The sequence below is a fragment of the Aplysia californica genome, unplaced genomic scaffold (genome assembly GCF_000002075.1).
Source record: "Aplysia californica isolate F4 #8 unplaced genomic scaffold, AplCal3.0 scaffold00758, whole genome shotgun sequence".
In the NCBI taxonomy this organism is placed as follows: Eukaryota; Metazoa; Mollusca; class Gastropoda; order Aplysiida; family Aplysiidae; genus Aplysia; species Aplysia californica.
In genome coordinates this window covers 362865-364647 of record NW_004798028.1, presented here as the reverse complement: position 1 = coordinate 364647, position 1783 = coordinate 362865, and the positions used below count along the sequence as shown (strand labels likewise).

Genomic DNA, 1783 nt, shown 5'->3' with positions numbered 1-1783 from the left:
TTGTCATAAAAAATATAAAAAACATAAAAAATATTTGGGAATATTGAAGAATACCGGATCACTCGTACATTATTGCGCGAGAAAGTGGGGTAGGTGGGGCGGGTGGTTGGGGTGGAGGAGGGGGGAGGGGGGGTTCAGGGGGGTCTCCCCCCTGACAAAATCTTAATGAATAGATCTACCGGTCCAAGATTCTCCATTGAGAGATATTAAAAACGCGGAAATCATGAATTCCTAAGGTTGAGACATAGGCAAAGCCAGTCCACTTGTCCGGTATTCTTCAATCTTACCAAATATTTGCCTACTGTAAAAATTGTAACTTCAAACAACAATGACTAAAAAAATATGATTTCTCTCGTCAGCAATGAACGTTCCGTTTTACAGGTACATAACTCGCCATCAACTTTAAATGTGCAACGTAAATACATGAGTAGGCTCCCTTCGTCAAGTTTCTTTTTTTTTTATCACTTCTTTTGACAATTTTTGGGGGTGATAACAATTTTACTGATCCTACGTTAATTTTAATTATGGAAATTGAAAATAAAATATTTGTAATAAGAGAGATAATTTTACTTTTACTTCGATTTTTAGTTAGATTCTACGCTAAATAAAAAGGCCACCAACGCAGACCCAAATTTATGGCTGAGGGAAGCTGGGTTTGCCAGAACGGCGTTTGTATATTTTTTACAACAATCAATATTATTACCGTATTCGAAGAGCGATTTTTGCAATTTTGAAGCCCTCCATACTTTATTTTGCTTATCAAATATTAAACTTGTATTTAAAATAATTATTATTCTTGTTAATGCATGAAATCAAACATTTGTGTGTGTATGTTGAATATATTGTTAAGATTGTTGAAAAACAACAGGCTCATGTTGGGGAACTCGCTCCGCCATTTTGTCTATACGAGGCAATCAAAACAACGATCCATGCAAAATAGAATCTAACCCACTGCAGCAAAATGTGAATACCTTGAGGTGTTTTGTCCATTTTCTGCCTGACGGGAGTTACTTGTCGTTGGTTTCTGTTGCAATTATCATTAATTAGAAAGATTTCATCTAAATATAAATCAGCTGTCATGGGAAGGTCCAGGAGCAGGAGCAGGTCGTCCAGTCGACAAAGACATCGGTCGAAGCGCAAGAAAAACCGTTCGAAATCACGTTCTGCGTCCAAAGATCGTTCTTCCAGGCAGCGAAGCAGTCGGATGAGGTCTAGATCAAGAGACCGTAAGAGGTCTGCAAGGTGAGCATGTTTTGTATTTGTAGGACAATGGATATATAACGTGGCTTTTTTCCGCGTGAAGCTAGGCAACAGACAGCAACGAGCACCCAGCACACATCTCTTCTGTGATTAGCCCTGATGATGTTTTTCCACCATCTATTTTTGTCATCTTCCGGGGCTATATCTCACTGTTACGGGTCCGCTTTGCTGCTCAGCGGGCGATGGACTACGTCACTAGGTTTCATCGCCGACTGCTTGGGCTGTAGGCCTGCATGTGGCGGTAAACAGACAGGGTCTCTGAGCTTCTAGATCTAGTCTAGATCTAGATCTAGATTATAGAGATCTAGATCTAGAAGATCTAGATCTAGATCTAGATATAATCTAGATCTAGATCTAGTCTGAGAGGCCCATTTTTTGGAATTTTCATATTTAATCTACATATGAGTATCATACATCATTTTAAAACTTAAAATGTGGGGATTCTGATTCCGTAAAAATTTTGAGCAGGAGGCGATTATGTAATACCAAAAAAGTAGGACGAGTTGCGCTGGCCTACATATGA

The 1783-nt window shown here is 39.1% G+C and overlaps 1 protein-coding gene across 1 annotated transcript in view; it reads left to right on the top strand.

Annotated features, from left to right (window-relative positions):
- Positions 1-854: 854 nt before the first annotated feature.
- The window catches only part of LOC101849323 (arginine and glutamate-rich protein 1-B), a gene marked incomplete at its 3' end in the record, with an annotated part of 6832 nt that continues 5903 nt past the window's right edge, over positions 855-1783 (top strand). Inside the window, 1 exon segment of the mRNA XM_013088543.2 lies at positions 855-1242. Within this exon segment, the coding sequence (XP_012943997.1) occupies positions 1079-1242 (164 nt within the window).